At 41.9% G+C, this 18,097-nt stretch overlaps 1 protein-coding gene across 2 annotated transcripts in view; it reads right to left on the bottom strand.

Annotated features, from left to right (window-relative positions):
• Positions 1-18,097, bottom strand: part of LOC117261995 (uncharacterized) — a 67,748-nt gene that overhangs the window by 19,745 nt on the left and 29,906 nt on the right. For both annotated transcript variants that reach the window (XR_013491560.1, XM_078167567.1), the window contains exon 3: positions 8,771-8,821. Coding sequence is in view for 1 of the 2 variants with exons in the window: in XM_078167567.1 (XP_078023693.1) it covers positions 8,771-8,821 (51 nt within the window). In the remaining variant the exon portion in view is untranslated. The remainder of the gene's footprint in view (positions 1-8,770; positions 8,822-18,097) is intronic.

Below are 18,097 nucleotides of genomic sequence, written 5' to 3'. Positions count from 1 at the left end.
TTATAATAACGTCACAGTACTTCCTCTTGTGCTCCTGAGTCATAATTCCTGCGGCCACTAGAGGGCTTTCACGTAAAAAAAATGTGTTTGGGGCACTTTGTGGGACAGTGTCATCACACACTTTGTGGGACAGTGTCATCACACACTTTGTGGGACAGTGTCATCACACACCTTGTGGGACAGTGTCATCACACACTTTGTGGGACAGTGTCATCACGCACTTTGTGGGACAGTGTCATCACACACCTTGTGGGACAGTGTCATCACACACTTTGTGGGACAGTGTCATCACACACTTTGTGGGACAGTGTCATCACACACCTTGTGGGACAGTGTCATCACACACCTTGTGGGACAGTGTCATCACGCACTTTGTGGGACAGTGTCATCACGCACCTTGTGGGACAGTGTCATCACACACCTTGTGGGACAGTGTCATCACGCACTTTGTGGGACAGTGTCATCACACACCTTGTGGGACAGTGTCATCACACACCTTGTGGGACAGTGTCATCACACACCTTGTGGGACAGTGTCATCACACACTTTGTGGGACAGTGTCATCACACACTTTGTGGGACAGTGTCATCACACACCTTGTGGGACAGTGTCATCACGCACTTTGTGGGACAGTGTCATCACGCACCTTGTGGGACAGTGTCATCACACACTTTGTGGGACAGTGTCATCACGCACCTTGTGGGACAGTGTCATCACACACCTTGTGGGACAGTGTCATCACGCACTTTGTGGGACAGTGTCATCACACACTTTGTGGGACAGTGTCATCACACACCTTGTGGGACAGTGTCATCACGCACTTTGTGGGACAGTGTCATCACACACCTTGTGGGACAGTGTCATCACACACCTTGTGGGACAGTGTCATCACGCACTTTGTGGGACAGTGTCATCACACACCTTGTGGGACAGTGTCATCACGCACCTTGTGGGACAGTGTCATCACGCACCTTGTGGGACAGTGTCATCACACACTTTGTGGGACAGTGTCATCACACACCTTGTGGGACAGTGTCATCACACACCTTGTGGGACAGTGTCATCACACACCTTGTGGGACAGTGTCATCACGCACTTTGTGGGACAGTGTCATCACACACTTTGTGGGACAGTGTCATCACGCACCTTGTGGGACAGTGTCATCACGCACTTTGTGGGACAGTGTCATCACACACTTTGTGGGACAGTGTCATCACACACCTTGTGGGACAGTGTCATCACACACCTTGTGGGAGAGTCTCATCACACACTTTGTGGGACAGTGTCATCACACACTTTGTGGGACAGTGTCATCACACACCTTGTGGGACAGTGTCATCACACACTTTGTGGGACAGTGTCATCACACACTTTGTGGGAGAGTGTCATCACACACCTTGTGGGACAGTGTCATCACACACCTTGTGGGACAGTGTCATCACACACTTTGTGGGACAGTGTCATCACACACTTTGTGGGACAGTGTCATCACACACTTTGTGGGACAGTGTCATCACACACCTTGTGGGACAGTGTCATCACACACTTTGTGGGACAGTGTCATCACGCACCTTGTGGGAGAGTGTCATCACACACTTTGTGGGACAGTGTCATCACGCACTTTGTGGGACAGTGTCATCACGCACTTTGTGGGACAGTGTCATCACACACTTTGTGGGACAGTGTCATCACACACTTTGTGGGACAGTGTCATCACGCACTTTGTGGGACAGTGTCATCACACACTTTGTGGGACAGTGTCATCACACACTTTGTGGGACAGTGTCATCACACACCTTGTGGGACAGTGTCATCACACACCTTGTGGGACAGTGTCATCACACACTTTGTGGGACAGTGTCATCACACACTTTGTGGGACAGTGTCATCACACACTTTGTGGGACAGTGTCATCACACACCTTGTGGGACAGTGTCATCACACACTTTGTGGGACAGTGTCATCACGCACCTTGTGGGAGAGTGTCATCACACACTTTGTGGGAGAGTGTCATCACACACCTTGTGGGACAGTGTCATCACACACCTTGTGGGACAGTGTCATCACACACCTTGTCCACCTTTCCATTACACAGTCACATGTTTAAAATGTGTCCTTTTTTTTCTCTTTTGAACGAACAACTGATGCTGTAATTTTTCTGGTGACTCAGACTGTCCTGCAGTAACTGAACCACAACCAGAGCTGCACTATGCAAATGAATCATGCGGGCCTCTGTGTTGAAATGAGGGCATGTGTGAGGAAATAAGTGAGGAGGAGACAGAGAGGGTGATGCAGACGAGTGAACAGAGGGAGGGAGGGAGGATGGAAACTGAGCGGAGCGTTTATCTGAGCGGCTGCCGGCTGCCAACACACTCGTTTTTCATGCTGTCAGCCTCGTTTTCTCCCTCTCTACCCTCATCTGTTGTTCCCTTCATCCTCTTCCTCCTCTCTTTCATCCCCTGCCTCTTCTTCTGCAGCTAACATACAGTTATCCTCCTCCACCTCCTCCACCTGTCCTTGGCGGCCTGCAGTGATCTGTGTTTTCAGCCCGTGGTGGGGCGGTCACTGCGCCGTCAGTCCGCTGCTGTTTCCACTTTTTTGCATTTTAGTTAGACATTTGTTTCTTTTAACCTTTCTGTGAAAGTCAAGAGAGTGAGTGAGGCTGCTGTTCCTCAGGATCACCTTGTTCCACCGCAGACAGAAGGGACGGCGTCGGAGCAAACTTCCTGTATGTAATGTGTGGAGCAGTTTGAAATGACACTGTGACATCTGTTAGAGTGAAATGTGATCACCTCGCCTCTGAAACGCTCCGTCTCAGGAAGTTAACATTATATTATCTTATTGTGAATCTTAGCTTACCATGTACTCATACCTGTCATTTGTACAGATATGTACTTATACCTGCACCATATATTTTATACTTATATTTATACCTGCACCATATATTTTATACTTATATTTATACCTTTATATTATACTTTTACCTGTACTATATATTTTACACTAATACCTGTACTATACTTCTACCAGCACTCATTAAAGGTTTACCTGCACTATATATTTTATATGTATTCTTACACCTGCACTATCGACTGTATATTACACTCATACTTTTACCTGCAGAATATATTTACATTTATACTTTTCCCTTCACTATATATTTCATACTTATCCTTTCAACTGCACTGTGTTTATTTAACACTTACACTTTTACCTGCACTATATATTTTATAATTACACTTACACCTTTACTATGTATTTTATACTTATACTTGTAATTGTACTATGCATTTCACACTTCCACTTATACCTGCACTGTATGTATTTTACACTTAAACTTTAAACCGCACTATGTATTTTATATTTATACTTTTACCATCACTATACTTTTTTTACTTGCATATATTCTTGCATTATGTATTTTATACACTCTGCACTCTAAGTATTAAACTCATACCTGCAGTATATATTTACTTATATAAAAAAAAGCCACTAAAATGTAGTTGGCCACATTCTAGTTTTAGTTTACTTTTCATTTATTTATTTATTTTATGTTTATTTCATGTAATGCTGCATTAAGTACTACTTACTAACACATATGTAATTATATACAACTATAACTACACAGTCTCACACTGAAGACACAATAGTTTCATCCAACGAGAAACATCAGACACATTTGAAGTATTTGTGTATTTCTAAGACAAATGTGACTCCACAGAGGAGACACTTTATCTTCCTTCTGCTCCTTCACTCAGTCATGGGAGGTATTTCTGCTCTCCCTGCTTTTATATCACAGTATGAAGTATCTGTGAGGAAGGCTGAGCCTCTGATTGTGCTCTGGTTTATCTGCAGCCGTGCTGTGATATCGCAGGTGAGTTCAGAGCAGCTCATGAAGGAGGAATTACAGGTTTGAGAGAGAGGAGATGATTTATAACCAACTCCTGTTTCCACTGGATTGCCGCTCTCTTTCACTCTAAATGTGCTGTTGTGGCACATTTCCCTGACAAACACCGGCAGAGTGTTTGTTGTTTTTTTCTCTGTTGTCTAGAATTTGCTGAGTCCTGTGTGCACAAATAAGAGCCGTGTCACCTTCAGTGCCGTCACAGAGTTTTACAGGCTGCGAATAAGCAGCAGATAAAAATGTGTTTACGGCACGGCGGATTATTTTTCCTCACTGCTGTGTTTGTGAGCAGAGCACGTTGCTACTGAGAAGAATACAATTAACTGGGACTAACATTTATAAAATGCAGTAATAATAAAAGAAATTTTGATTTATGGAATTAAACATCAAATCTTTTGACATCAATCTGCTTTAGTCAGGCAGATCATTTCAGGAGCATGTTTCACTGGTCTTTAAATCTTTTCTCTGTGAACTGGATCACAGCTGAACTGGAGCAGTGTCTGGAAAGTTTACATCTAAAATCTGCAGGATGTTTCACCTTCTTAAAGGGGGATTCCACTCATTCTAAACCTCAAAGTGTGTTTACAGGTGTCTGTTGTATAAAGCCTTTAGTGTGTCCAGAGGGAGCTGTGTGAAGTCTGATAAATGTCCTCCAGTGATGTCACTTAAGTCAGCATCGATTGAAGACTACAAGTCTGAAGAGTAAAAAAAGATCTGGAGGTGTTGTTACAGAGAAGGGAGCTCCTCATCTCTGCTGCCGGCCAGACGCTCAACATCTGTCACAAAACCCGAATTTCAGACTCTGTTGAAGACTAATTTGCACTGGCAGCAGGTTTTGACAAGAACAAAGATAATGTAGAATAAAGACGATATCTCTGGTTCTGATGCATCAGTTATGCCACTGTGCAAGACAGAGTGCGAACCATTTTTGAGGTAACACAAGAGTCATCTTTTGCTGCATTCAGGAGCCCTTTTTATACAGAGATGGTGCAACAGAGCTGCTACGAAGTCACTACTTTGTGATGCCTTTGCATTTTTACGCAGACATGAAACACAGCGGCATCATGACAGTCCAGCGTGTGATTTTAGACAGCATGCTGACATCCCAGAATCAAAAGAGATGCGACAGGTGTGACTTGTACCACAATTGCACATACAACATACCATCATCATCCTCACTGTGACCTCGTCACATGTCCACGTTTGGTCATGGACTTTCCACGTCCACATATGGCGTCCAAGGTACCCTGGGTGTGTTGGTTGTTGACGTTCTGGGACGCCGTGTCAACTTCAGCCTGTTACATGCATTGTCTGTTTTCAAAATACACTTCTGTTTTCACAGGAAATGTACAGTTTGCATACAGTCTCTTTCAAAATAAAAGCACTACGTCGGTACAACACCGTGTACTGACAGTTTTTCCGGCAACATCTAATGCACAAGGTTGGGTTCAGGAAAAAAGAACAGGGTTTATAATCTTACAGAACGTGAACACCGCTCTCTCAGGTGAAAGTCGATATTTGTTGATTCATATTTATTATTATTAATCTGAATCCGTAAAGTAACTGAAGCTGTTATATATATAATATATATAGTGAAGTAGAAGTATAAAGAAGCATAAAATGGAAACACTCAGGTAAAGTACAAGTACCTTTAAAAATGTACTTGAGTAAAAGTACTCTGCTGTTGTTGTGAACACATGAATGTCTGTAGTGTAACACTGAGTCCAGTGCGATGAGCCAACAGCAGGAAACACTGCAGTGGTTCTGCTACAGGAAACACAAGGACACGTCAAGGTTCGTGTAAAGCAACACACACACACACACACACACACACACTGATCTAACCTCGCTCAACCTTTTTTTTGGTCTTACCTCTTACACCTTGTTTCTTCACCAGAAGTAACCAAGTACATTTACTCAAGTACACTTGAGAGTATTTTTCATCTTCTGTTACTCTATACTTCACTACATCTCAGGGGGAAACGTTGTAGCCTATTTTTTACTGCACTTTGCAGATTCAGATTATTAATATACAAAATATAAACAACACAAAAATCAGGATGTATGGGGGGATACTTCGGGTACTTTAAAGATATTTTCATTTAATACTTTTGTGCTTTTACTTAAGTACAATTTTGAATTCAGAATTTTGCCTTGTATAATTGTGTACACTGTGATATTGGTACTAAAAGATCCGGGTGCTTCTTTCTCTCATTGTTCCTTCACTGTGCATCCCTCTCTTTATCCATCCCTGTTTTCTTTCTCTGTTTCTGCTACCTCGCTCTCTTTATTACTTTCTCTCTTTCTCTTTCTCGTACATACGTCTGTTCTCATCTCATCTTTTTTCTAAAAGTTTCTCTCCTCTTCCCTCCTCCAGTTCCTTCTCGTCTCTTTTATATCCCCTCAGATTCACTTCTCACTTAAATCTCTCCATCACAGCAGCCTGGATGTTAAATTAATACGAAGAAACATGAAGGAAGTTAATGGGAAAAAACTAAAGTAAATAAAACAGAGTAAAAACAGATTGAATCAGGTTGTAAACACACACACACACACACACACACACTTACTTCTCATTTCCCATTTTCTGCATCAGGGATATTTTAATTCAATGTAATTTAGTTTAAAAAAAAAAAGCTTAGTTGCGTATTTATTTTCTGCATCAGAGCAAATTTAATTCCGTCTAAAGAGTTTAGTTGTTCACATGCTGCTCTGCACTCATTTCAACTCTTCTTCCAGTTGTGATGTTCACAGAGGCTGGGATGTAACGACACAGACTCACAGAGTAAAGTCTGTTTCATAAATGTGAATGAATGAATTTGTGCCCATTCAAAGGTTGTGTAATGAATGAATTACTTTATTATGAAGATTTCTTTATTTCTGTGGCACAAAGGAGGAATAAATACAAACAAAACAAAGACACAAATAAAAAAACTGTATCTAATGTCGGACGAATTCTATCGTATCAGTATTGGCCTGAAAATGTCACAATCAGTGCATCCCTAATATTCACAGCCACCCAGTTATATTTGACTTTTAGCAGTTTATATTCACATTTTTTTATCCAGCAGAGAGAACGGCGCCACTAGCGACTGACTAACTAGTGGACCGAGCAGTGTTCACTTCCTTGACAAAAACTATGATGAAAATCTTTTGTGAACGACGTGTTGTCCACGATTAAAACAAGACGATGATGAACTAAAAACAGATCTTGAATCTATGCTAACTCTTCCTTTCTCTTGTTCTTGATCTCCTTTTATCTTTCCCTTTGGCTGTCTCTCCTGAAATATCTCCATCTCCATCTCACTCTTCCTTCTTCTTCTGTTTCAATAAATCCCAGTGATGTGATTTTAATCTTCCCAGCTCAGGTCTGTCATCTCTCTTCTCTCTGCTTGTTGGACGTATTTTACTGTACCGACTGTATTTTGTCTTTCACCGCCGTGCAGACTAATCAGAGCTGAGGATGGGTGCAGGGAAGAGGGGAGGCCAGCAGCTGCACTCATCCTCACAAAATGCCTCTTCATCCAGCTGAAAGCCGAACACAGCGAGGTCAAACTGGGATCCAGTCGCAGCTTTCATCTTTATCTGGAACTGTAAACAGCTCTGTGAGAGAGGAGGATGTTCTCCTAACCTCAGAGTCCAACGTACTCTGCCATCAAACTGGAAATCGGCCTGCCGCTGCGAGCCAGACACAAATGGCGAGTTGAGGCGGTTCATGTTCTCGCAGAGGGCGACCAATTTCCTCCTCTCAGCTGAAAATGTGCAGTTTGAGTCGCTCGGGGAAAAAGAACAGTTTGAAGCTGTTGAAACACTGAAAAAGTTGAGATGACATTTGAGGTCGTCCAGCGCGGCTGTCTGAGTCGTTTGGACCAAAACATCAGTTCAGTTTGCAGACAGCTATGATATGAATATATTTACTCTGTCACTTCCTGTCAGACAATCAGCACCTCATCAACATACTCTTCTGTGATTGTTAGTTTCTCCCGCTGACACTAAAACTGGCTCATGATGAAATAAAGAACAACGTGTTTCCATGTTTTTCTTATTCACATCCCGGCTCTTTGACCGGTTTTCAACAACAAGGCAGATTATATAAAATCATATTATTAACAAACATAGAAATATGAATATACAGTATATTACATATTTGGGTGAACAGATGTGTCATAAACACTCTGTGAGGGCTGCAGCCTGAGAGACGGCGCTGTGGAGGATCAGGGACAGAGCGAGGAGTCGATGGTGCCATGAAATGATGATGAAGGCTGTTCTCATTCACCATTCACGCTTAAACCTACGAAAATGAATGCTCTATAATTCGTATATAACCCATGTGTTCTGAGGCTGAGATCACATGACCTTTGCCCTGCCGGCTGCCCAGTGTCATAAGACTGGAGCAAAGGAGGATGTCAGGTGATGTAGTAAACACATAGACTGTGATGTCACCCACTGGTATGTGGACTCCAGATCTGAAGCCTCAAGTTTGAAATTTCGTCCGTCACCATCTTGATTTTTTGGAGCCAGAAGTGACCATATTTGGGTGAGAGCACGGAGCTGTGGAGGAGCGAGGGGTGGAGCTGACTGAGAAGTCGAGGACGCCATCAGCAGACAGCCTGTCATTAAAAGCGTCCCGCTGTTAATTATGCGTAACTTTAAGCCTTAATAAAATGTAAATGGGTAAAAGATCTGAGTACGTTTTCCACCTCTGCTAATATCTGTGTTGGATGTGGTGCTGTCAGGTCACGCACAGCTGGCTGTGTGAACCGCTTATGACTTGAGAAAGCACCAGTAACCAGGAGTTCAGAGACAAAACAGGAAGTGGAACAGATAAAGAAACGGGTAAATAAAAGGTTAATAAACGTTGTGTACCTGTTGTAGTGTTCATCAGGGTATCTGTCGTACTCCATCTCGTAGTCAGATCTGAGGACAAAGAGAGAGAGAACAATGAAGGTTAGCCTCAGATGAACAGCTGTCCTGCTAAAATGATAAAAGATCAAATAAGTCAGTCACAGTCACATCACAACAAGGTGACCTGCTGATATATGTCTATCATAATTCATTATTTACAAGGATTTAAAGAGAAGGTCAAGACCCAAATCAGGCAACAATTAAAACAAACAGATATCGGATATTATTGAAACACATTAAAACCTTGAATCACAGACTGCAGGACAAATGATCCGTTAGGTTAAACATCAGCAGCTGTGTTTCCAAAAGGAGACAAAACCAACAAGAAAACTGGGCACATGTAACGCTCTGTGTGTGTGTGTGTGTGTGTGTGTGTGTGTGTGAGTGTGTGTGTGTGTGTGTGTGTGTGCATATCTTTGATATTCAACTTGTTATAGGTTCATAGAGACAGACTTAATTGTGATCCTTGTATTTTCTTGAATGCAGCCATTTTATTATCATTCTTTCCCCCTGAAATGCAGTGAAATACATAATAATTAATGCTCTGTACGGGGCTGGGTGGCATGACCTGAAAATTATATCATAATATTTTTAGGCTATATCGTGATACACAATATATATCTCAATACATCTCCTCAAAGCACTTCATTAATATTAGGACTGCAAGACAAAATCAACCATAACAATATTTCTAACCAAATACCCTCTCTGATGCAAAACATTTGTATGGATGACTATTGTTTTGTTTTGTTTTGTTTTTTCAGAAAATATTAACACAATAACGACTGAGTGAGTTTAGGCAAGCGTTAAAACAAATAAAAAGTCTGATAAGTTTATACATTTACATCACTTTACTGTAATGCAGCCTTTAAAACACAGTTTATGCCTCATCACAACACAACGACATCCAAAGTCTAACACGATGTAGTCTTATATATTGATAATGATATATCGTCAAACTGCTCAGTATATGTTATGTATATGTTCGAGAATATAACGTCTCTTTTTACACTATTAATATTATATTATTAATAGTGTTTTACTGTACTGTTGTTATCTGCACTAATGAAGGAGTCATAGTTGTTAAATGCATGAACAAACACTTATATCTGCTCACAGTTTAGTGCACAAGACCTGACATGACTAACCAAATTTGGATAGGTGAGGAGAAGCGATTGACCTATGGCTAAGCCTCGCCCTCAAATGTGATGAGCCAATCACAGTGCGTATAGCCATTCCCATACACTGCCTGGACGTCCATTGAAATGCATTACAGAAAGTCAGTTTTGTTCGGTTTTATGAGCTTTTTCTGAGATTTGAAGTTTAAAAATGGTCAAACGGTGTGCATGGGGAATCCTCCAATGAAGGACCTTGAAGTTGTTTGTATATTGATTAAGAGACATAAAGGATTTGCACACTTGATTCTAAACACATGCGAGTGCACTGCTTTACTAAGAGATAGGGACAGAGGCCCCCACATGAGTTGTTTGCTGCACTAAGTAAGGAGGGTAAAAGTGAGCAAGGAAGTGTTTCTGAATCAAATTCACAAACAAAAGCACAGAGATGAAATAAAATAGAATACAGAAGAAATACATAGAAAGTAAAAGCTAAAATAAAGTAATAGACTGTAATATAGTTCACTACAGTAGGCTAGGACATTGACACTACAACAGTAAATGACTACAGTGGAATAAAATAGAATATAATTCTTTTGTTGAAGAAAAGAGTTGAACATGCAGACGTAATAACTAAAACTACTTAAACTAGAATAGAATAAAGCATGTTCCACGATTACTTGACTAAATCACTGTTATTATGATGCAACATTAAATAAAATGAAATCCTCTGTCACACAGCAGCAGTCTGGTGGCTCTGCAGCTGAACTGAGCAGATGGCGTTCAGACCTACTTATCACAGTGCCAAAGAGCCTGTGGGCAAGGCAGCACACAGTGGCAGAGTGTCTGCAACTCTGCTCACACACAGACACTTTTATTAGGTCAATAAACCCACAGATGGCAGCTACAGTTCACACTTTCAGGCTGATGCTAGCTGGCTACATTAGCATGTGTGATCAGCTGGAGATATAGTGGAGATGGGCTCAGGCGACACAGGTAACATCACACTGCTCCTCTCCCCGTGTTAGTGACACTTAGCTTTGCAATGAGACCTTGTAGACTATCGTGCTTTTGCTTTGTGTACAAAGACACAGCAACAGGTTCAACCAGCACTCTCACTCCCAACTTGTCAAATACCAATGTTTGGGAACTGGCCCATCACGTCAGAGTCTGATGCACCAGGTGCTCTCCTGCATCAGTTTTGGATGTTCAGGGACATTGTGTCAGTGTACACTGTTACATCTCTTTATAAAATAAACTTCAGTGATCACAGGAAATGTGCAGTTCCTGTTTGTTAAATACATAACGTTCATGTAGTTAGTTTTTTTAAATTAAACTAACTACATAGGTAGTTTTTAGATTTACTTCCTGGGGTTAAGGCAACAAAATCACATGGTTCATAAGTTGACTGACTTTTGGTTTCACACTGGAAACAAAGAGCGGGCTCCTGCGTGAAAGTGAAATTCTTTTGACCCATACACTTCCTCTCTCGGCCACCCTATACACACTTTCTTGCTATCTATTCTATGGTAGTTCCCCAGATCATCAAAAATGCCACTGCCTGAGTCGTCTCGTACCACAGCTAAAGTGTGCCTCAGTGTGCTGGTGTTGAACACCAGTTGGCCACGAACCAAGCGTTGGTATTAGACGAGTCGGGAAAGATACTGGATTGGTTTAGACAACAGGATATAATTAAGCAATGTCACACGAGAGGGAGTGATGTTATACGGCTGTGATTCGGTCATAGGCACGTGGCCACAGGCTGAAGACAATCACAGCCGTGACAATATACGTGTATAACATCACAAGCTCGAGTGTGATATTGCTTTTATACAACAGTTCAACAGTTAAATAAGCAAGGCTGATTAAGAAATGTTGAAAAATGAGGACAAAATAGATAATTTAAGCATTTTATTTGTCTTCCACCAACAAAAATAGTTCCCTCAGGACTCCGCTGTCACCGTTGCTATGTAACGCAGACATGGTGCGCCAGGCACTTACTCTTTATACACATTTATCTGCACATTTCCATTAATTGTGCAGCCGGTGAAATAAGTCTGTGGTGACTGCATGGTGGACTGTGGCTTCACAGGCACAGCTGACTCTGCCTTCTGATCTGACAGTATGTTGCTTTTCTCCAAGTCATTGAGCTCCGCTGATGAAACGCTGACAAACCTGGATGTGTGCTCAGATGGATCCAGCTTCTCCTCTCCCTCATCTTCCTCTGATGACCATTCATAGTTCAATTCAAAACTTATTTTAGGAAATAAATCCATATTTTTGGCTGTTTGACAGTGGATGAATTAATTAGCCTACAACGCAACTGCTGACCTAACTGACACTAACCATCAGTTTTGATTTGATTGTTGATTGCAATCAGCTGTGAGGCGGAGTGATACATACACAGTGAAATAACCGTGATGTTCTACTTCAATATCATCACGGTTTTACTGTCTCTCGACCAATCAGATTGCAGGGCCGGAACTAACTGTTGTATAAACCTGACTATAGCCCAACCTGGCAGGTGTAGGGTGTTGGCTCTGACAACAGTCTCACTTGAAAATCGTCAAAATCCGACGCTTGGTCAGAGACTTCTGGCATCAGACAAAAAAGCTGTCGTTTCACGTCAACACGATACATGGCTGGTCGCCCTTATAGTTCAGGCAGTGTCAGGAGGAAACGTAATGGGACAAGAACCAAAGTTAAGGTGGCAAAAGTCAGAGTATGTGAAATTTGGAGCGTGAGTGTCCTGACACAGTTCTCAACATGAAGGTGGTTGTGCTGGCGGTTAGCAGCTAATGGTGCTAACTTCATAACTTCATTAACAACAGCAAGTGCTGACAGAGCCAACAGTGTTAAGACAGAGTTATACTTGTGCCGCAGACCCTACGCTGTAGCAAAAAAACACTAGTTGGCGGTGGGGTTTCTGTGAAGTGCTGTAAAGTTTAGTTGATTCAAAACACACATTAAACACACGTTAAACACACAATAAACACACATTAAACACACATTAAACACATGTTAAACACACAATAAACACACATTAAACACATGTTAAACACACAATAAACACAATAAACACATGTTAAACACACATTAAACACACATTAAACACATGTTAAACACACAATAAACACACATTAAACACATGTTAAACACAAAGTAAAAACACAATAAACACACATTAAACACATGTTAAACACACAATAAACACACATTAAACACATGTTAAACACACAATAAACACACATTAAACACACAATAAACACACATTAAACACACGTTAAACACACATTAAACACACATTAAACACACATTAAACATGGCTTAATAGAGACAGTTTCAAACACAAATCAGCTTCACTATAACTCGCAGCATTCACAGACAAACACTTGTCTTTATCTGGACACATTTTCCCCACAAATACAACATGCTAACGTTATTAGCACAAGTCTATGGCATTTTACATTGTATACATTAGCCTAGCGAGTAGCAGAGACTTCCTCTGCTCATATGAAGCCAGGGACAACAGCAACATTTAACAAAGTTAACATTACAAAATTCAGCTCCATTACAGCTCACAAGGTTCACTGACAAAACAACTGTCTTATACTAAACACGTTTTCCAAACAAATACAACATGCTAACGTTATTAGCACAAGTCTATGGCATTTTACATTGTATAAATTAGCCTAGCAGCTAGCAGAGATTTCCTCTCCTCATATTTCAGCCAGGATAAATCACACACAGTGTGTGGAGGCTTTATTGTCTTCACAGTTTATTGTTTCTTATCTGTGAAATTAAAGTAAATCAAAGCTTTGTTTCCACTGAGGGAAATGGTTTCAGCTTACAGAGACAGACAGGAGGTCTGCGTCACTGTGACACTGTGGAGTTACATTTCTGGGGAGGTGCACGTCAGGCTACGGCGTAGGGTTAGCTGTTGATGCGACACATAAGTAGCCTATAAATCCCGCTTTAACAAGGGGGAACTGGAGGGTTGGTGCTATGCTTCCACGCTGCCGTCGTACTAGCACAGTGCAAAGCAACGGCGATATACAAGCCAGTGGTAAACACACAAGCACTAACATGCACACATGGCGAGACCAGCTCACCACAACAAACAACAGAGAGACAAAGAAATGACGACACACAGAGGGAGCGTGACTTCATTCTGTGCTCAGCACGCCATTCTTCCATCGTACCTTCACACAGCAAATACTGGTGTGCAGCTTTATTAATGCTTTGAATGTCACGTCACACCTTACACACCAAAGAATACTGATCAATTACTAAAGTTTCCTCTTAGGAAATGTCATTCTCTGAACTCCAAAGCGTGGCACTATTTATCCACTGAGGAGAAGGAATCAATAACCACCTAACACACACACACACACACACACACACACACACACACACACACACACACAGGGCAGCGACAGGCCTCTCTAACTGAGGACTCAGACTAATAAAGAGGAGCCAGGAGGAGATAGAGCAGGCCAGACAGATAAAGGTGGAGACAGATAGAGAAGGTGATGACTCTGATGGAGAAACAGGTGCCAGACTCACATCCTTCCACTGTTTTGTAAGCAGCCGTATCACCGCTCCTGCTGCTTCCATCATTCATCTTCATCAGTGGTGATGTGGTGTTAATCAGCGTTTAACGACGGTATCGATCCAGGGGACGACTCGGAGCCTCTGCTCAGTCGTGCGTCTCCTATTGAGCTGTGTAGGAGCAAGCATTTAAACATGACTATTGATCTGCAGGACGGCTCCCGCTCCCCTGAGCCAGGATCACACTAAATGACTCTTTTATGGCTCACACTGCTGGTTTATCTGTGTAATTAGGACTGATATTACAGCAGCAGCACCACCTGAGAGGCCGCTCCTCGCTGTGATTATGGGCACATAACAGCCGACACAAGCGGCTACTGGAGTCCTCATAATCCCAGTAAAAAATGTCCTTCAGGCTGTTTTGGATTTTATTTTACAACAGTCTGGGCTCAGGTCCACTGTGCTGCGTTCAGGGAAATTAACACACCCTCAGTTAGTTTAAATCCTTTTTCACTCCTCCTCATCACTGCTGATGGCTGCAGGAGCACTTTTCCAAATCAATTGATTTCAATTCACTGGACTAATTACACAGCGGCTCTGCAAGCAGTTAAAGGGCCTCCCGCTACAGGAAGTCGATGAAGATGTTCTGTAACTTTGATCTTGTGCGAGTGGGTTAATTTAAAGTTATTGCATTTTCTCCAGGCAGTTAGAGAGTAAAGTCTGATTCACAGGAGGTTTTAGCTGGAGGGTTTCAGAGGACAGAATTTTTGGAAAATAACTCCTGCTGTAATGAACACTATTGAATGGAACCGAGATCAATTTAAAGTGTAATAAAGTGACTGTATGTGTAATGCACCAACCAAAAAAGAAGTGGATTTAATGTGCTTTTAACACAAAGCTGAGCAGCTCAGTGAATCTAGAATTCAAAATGCTGTCACAGCTTTAATGAGAAGTTTTCCTGCAGTGTCCATAATACTCAAGGCTGGGTAGGCAGTTGTATTTTGGTGTCACTGGGCAAAAATCATATAATAACCTTTGAGCATATTGTAATTCGAGCCTGGTCTCACTCCAAAGTCGTCGAAATCCGGTGCTCCAACAAACACCGACTTTCATCCGACCTAACCATGTGTGTTGGTTTAAGGAAAAAAATACATCATCTTGCGATGTTGTACCGATGTAAATTTCCTGTGAAAATCAAAGTGTATCTTGAAAGAAGACAATGCAGTCTTGACACAACGTCCCAGAGCATCAACAACCAACACATCCAGGGTACCTTGGACATCATATGTGGACGTGAAAAGTCCATGACCAAAACGTCAATATGTGACGAGGTGGGAGTGAACGTGTGTTGGTAATTCACATGAACTTGGAGAAAATTTCACCTCTGCACCTCCTCTAATTTCTGTTTTCAGGCTTTAGAAAATCTAGCCCATGACAGGAGACTTTGGCCAATCACAGGTCATTTCAGAGAGAGGGCATTCCTACTGGCTGTGCTACAAATGCAGTTGCACGTGCCCATCCCTTTGAATGGCAAAAGCCTGATTCAATGTTGGAGAATCCAGCAGAGAAAGTTCCAGCATTGGCAACAACTGCCTACACTGCAAAGCAACCCAACACAGGAAGGACTCATCAGAAAGAGACAATAAACAAAATAAAATGTGTCAGTATCAGGGAAGTGATTCAGAGATGGAAAGACAGTGTTGCCAATAGTCAAGTCTTCTGCTAACCGGAGCCAAAGGCCCACAGCCGCACCTCAAGTTCCCATTTATGTAGCACAGTGTTGGGCAGTAACACATTACTGTAATGATATTACTTTTTTCCAGTAACGAGCAGTGTAACTAATTACTAATAAAATTTCAGTAATAATCTTACAATTACTCAAGAAACCAAACAACATCACATCAGCAGACTAATTTTAGTAATCGTTTTAGTAAGCGGCTGGAAATATTTACATTTATATTTAATATTTAGTTACTTTGATTTTGTTGGGGGGAAAGATGACAAGAACACTGCTGCTGCAGGTAGTCGGACTAAAAGTCTTTCCACTGTGAAAAACAAGTCCTCAAACCTCCGGCCAGAAACACAGACTACGACCAACAGCACAGCAACCTGAAGCTCCAGGAAATACACCCCACCAGAGGTGAACCCTCCTCGGCTGTGGAGGTCGGCTGTAGCTCTACACTGGCTTAAAAAACCAAACCTGGATTTTACTCGTGGACAGCTGCAGCTACAGAGAAGTCATAAAGCTTGTGGTTCGATATGTGGTGGATGAAATGTTGCTCCATGAGTGACTCTCAGCCTTTCAGGCAGATCTCACAGGCAACAGAAAACCCCCAGTTAAATAGAAGCTATCCAGCCTTAGCTACACTTAACGCTGATCATTCACACACAGAGGCACACACCTGAATTTTGGGGAGATACGCAATGATCAGTTTTATTGGGTGTAAAAGAAAAGTAAGATAAAAAGTAGTGTAATGGATTACTGTTGGCAGAGAGTAATAAGTAAAGTAATAAATACTTTTAATGAGTAATGAGTAATATATTACATTTTTAGAGTGAGAAGCCCAACACTGATGTAGCTAATGTTAGCTAGATTCACAGTGAGTCCTCCACCTCTCTCCCTGTCGCTACAGACCACCTCACAGGGAGGAGAGTGGGCAGCAGCTCAGCAGCAACATCAGCAAACTTTCTGTTGCTGCTGTTACAGAAGTTAGATCCGCTGCTGCTGGCCACCAGCCTGCTGTGACACCCGGCGCTGGGGAGGGTTGTGCTGGCTGAATTCCAGCAAGTAAAGCCACCAACTAAAGGTCTGTCTCCTGAGCAGCTGTCCGCTCTTCACCCAATGAAACAGTCCACAGCGGCTGGGAGCGAGGCGGAGGGACTGTCGGGTGGCTAGCAGATCATTTATTGTCTCATTTGTGGCCCGATGAACAGGGAGAGCGGGACAGGGAGGGACTGAGTGATTGAGCTGCAAGCAAATCTACAATAAAATAAGATCACATAAATCAATGTAGGGAAACTGAGTTACTGTAAGAAGCCTGTGTGTATGCCCGTGGTCGTGGGTCTGTGTTCAAATTCTGCCTTTTTTTTTTTCCTTTTTCAGATTTCTGCCTTCCCCCGCTCTTAGTTTATATAAATGAATTACATTTCCTATTTTTTATTGAGAAAATTTTGTTAATTTACCTGGCAATTCACAAAAATGTTGATGGTGATGTGATGTTGCATCGTAAATCTGGCAGCCAGTCCTGCTGAATGTTAGTGGACCTTCTGACTGGGTCATGTTTTGCTTCTTGTCTGTGGAGACTGAAGGGTGTGTACCATGTATTACACTATTTTATATATTGTTATGTTTTACACTTTCAAAATCCAACAAAAATATTTTAATGGAAAAACCATTTAGAGGCAGAGCCTTTTGAACAGTGAGGAAGGAGTTAATGATAAAAACACGTGTCCTTGCAAAAATACATGTAAGAATTAAATTCTGATTCATGCAGATGAATCAGGCGGTCAGTGTGGGTGTGTGTTTGGTGAAGTAATTTGTCACGGCCTGTTTACTCTGCAGATTAAGGATTGTGACAGATTCACACAACCTCTGCAGTTATTACAAATCACAGGAGGATCT

Source organism: Epinephelus lanceolatus, chromosome 5, assembly GCF_041903045.1.
Source record: "Epinephelus lanceolatus isolate andai-2023 chromosome 5, ASM4190304v1, whole genome shotgun sequence".
Lineage (NCBI taxonomy): Eukaryota > Metazoa > Chordata > Actinopteri > Perciformes > Serranidae > Epinephelus > Epinephelus lanceolatus.
This window is presented reverse-complemented; position numbering and strand designations above follow the sequence as displayed.